The sequence below is a fragment of the Ictalurus punctatus genome, chromosome 26 (assembly GCF_001660625.3).
Source record: "Ictalurus punctatus breed USDA103 chromosome 26, Coco_2.0, whole genome shotgun sequence".
Taxonomy (NCBI): domain Eukaryota; kingdom Metazoa; phylum Chordata; class Actinopteri; order Siluriformes; family Ictaluridae; genus Ictalurus; species Ictalurus punctatus.
Window position 1 is genome coordinate 432,501 of NC_030441.2, and position 2,500 is coordinate 435,000.

The 2,500-nt window shown below is 36.8% G+C and overlaps 1 protein-coding gene across 1 annotated transcript in view; it reads left to right on the top strand.

The window, feature by feature from the left end:
• The first annotated feature begins 935 nt into the window (after window positions 1–935).
• The window catches only part of ern2 (endoplasmic reticulum to nucleus signaling 2), a 16,094-nt gene continuing 14,529 nt past the window's right edge, over window positions 936–2,500 (top strand). The window contains exon 1 of the mRNA XM_017457458.3: window positions 936–1,237. Within this exon, the coding sequence (XP_017312947.1) occupies window positions 1,175–1,237 (63 nt within the window). The 5' untranslated portion in view covers window positions 936–1,174. The remainder of the gene's footprint in view (window positions 1,238–2,500) is intronic.

The following is a 2,500-nucleotide window of genomic DNA, read 5'->3' on the forward strand; positions in this document are numbered from 1 at the left end:
CACGCTAATAGATTTATTTATTTGTCCACCTGTGAGGTAGAGAAGCTATACTAGAATATTATGATAACTATATTAGTTATATGTTAATTAAGTCTTAATAAACTGCCTAACATGATCATTATAATAAAGATTAAAAGTATTACACAATCACTAAACTGTTTTGTTTTGCAGCTTCAAACGGTGATTGGTCAGAAGGTGTTGATTAATTTTCTATAACAGCAGCTCTGACAGTTGTTCTACAGTAACAGCTCGTTCACAGGGACATTATCAGACTAATAATAAATATTGTGAATATTTAACAAAGAAAAACGTGTGTAATCATTGCTACGCTGAAGTTTTCTGTGAGGAGATGTTTATGTCACATGTATAGAAGGAGTCTCCGGTGTCAGCGCTTCGTAACAGTCAGAGGTAAAGGTAAAGCTGTAACTGGTGCTTTTTTTGGTTGTAAAAACTTCTAAAGAGGAGAAAAATATTAATGTCTGTGAGGGAACGACTGTTTACAGCTGCTATAAGTAATAAGTCATGGACTTTCACCAACGTTACATGTCACTAGAAACAGATTAAAATGGCAGTATGCCGTTTCATGAAGTAATAAAATATTTACTTATTTATTTATTGTCATTTGCTGTGGTATAAAGAGGAATAAAACACTTTGGGACGTGCTGTAATAGGAAAATAATCAACTTCAGGGCGTTAACATTATTACCAACTCCATTTATTATAAATTTCACAAACAGCACCACACTATTTCTCTTACATATTACATATTACATATCTGATCTGGGATCAGCCATGAAAACAACAGCCTGACACAATGCAAGCACAATGCGACCATATTATTGTTCCACGTGTTTCAATGTGACGTCCAGTTACTTCCAAACTCCGCCCCTGCACCTCTCCGATTGGCTGCCAGCGCTGTCAGTCAAACTCAGCACTGTTGAAGTTACGGTTCTGTCCAACGCGGAAATGTGGAGTGTTTGTTGTGATGAAATGGAGTCGGACTCCCACTTCTTTAGCAGCTAACTTTTAGCGGAAACCCAGCCCCCTTTCTCTTTTTAAGAGCTTAGAAATGTCAGTGCCGTTTGAAAATGAAAACGAAGTGGACTTTTCGACGTTAGCTCATGTTTTAGCCGGTGCGCGCGAGGTCCGTAAAGTTCAGCACGCGCACTAAAGGATGGACCGGACACGGTTTGTGTGTCTCTGTCTGCTTATATGTCTGAGCGGACCGTGTTTACAGGTGAGAAATATCCACTTTCCTCAGTGTGTGTGTGTGTTCATGACTGTGGTCTATTTTTGGTCTCGAGCGGTGGGTTAGGGTTATACACTCTCTGGACGCGCGTGACCCCTGTCAAAAATCCAAACACTGCTCATTTATTCGTTTGAGAAGACATTAAAATGGCCGACACAGTTCTCACACTGCTCTGAACAGTAAGTCTACATTGTTGCACGTTTTTAAATGACAAATAAACTTATTTTTACAATGTATCACTGATTGGTTGCGCTGAGCTCGAGCGCACCCGTTGGAGAGCGCGCGCGCGCTGTCGGTGCGGCATTGTTTGAGCGCGTGCATACAGAGCGTCCGCTGCTTATGTTGTATTGTATCGTTTTGTATAGTGTTGTATAATTGTTCAGTGTTGTATAGTTGTTCCGTGTTGTTCAGTGTTGTATAGTGTTGTATAATTGTTCAGTGTTGTATAGTTGTTCAGTGTTGTATAGTGTTGTATAATTGTATAGTGTGGTATAGTTGTTCCGTGTTGTTCAGTGTTGTATAGTGTTGTATAATTGTACAGTGTTGTTCAGTGTTGTATAGTTGTTCCGTGTTGTATAGTGTTGTATAGTTGTTCAGTGTTGTATATTGTCGTGTTGTATGACGGTGTAAATAGTGTTCAGCGTGATGTTATGTTGTATAGTGTTGTGAAATGTTGTATAATGTTGTATAGTGTTGTTTTATAATGTTGTATAGTGTTGTGTTTTATAGTGTTGTGTTGTATAATGTATAGTGTTGTGTAGTGTTGTATAATGTTGTATAATGTTGTGTTGTATAGTGTTGTTTTATAATGTTGTATAGTGTTGTGTTGTATAGTGTTGTTTTATAATGTTGTATAGTGTTGTGTTGTATAGTGTTGTTTTATAATGTTGTATAGTGTTGTGTTGTATAGTGTTGTTTTATAATGTTGTATAGTGTTGTGTTGTATAGTGTTGTTTTATAGTATTGTGTTTTATAGTGTTGTGTTGTATAATGTATAGTGTTGTGTAGTGTTGTATAATGTTGTGTTGTATAATGTTGTATAGTGTTGTATAGTGTTCAGCGTGGTGTAATGTAGTGTTGTGTTGTATAATGTTGTATAGTGTTGTGTTGTGTTGTACAGTAATATACTTGTGAACTCTACCTGCTTAGGCTGTAACCTGATGGTCAGCGTATCAATTAATAATAAATAATACAAACATTACGTGCAGTTCTGTATTATAACTTCACCATCTAACCATTACGATATAATAA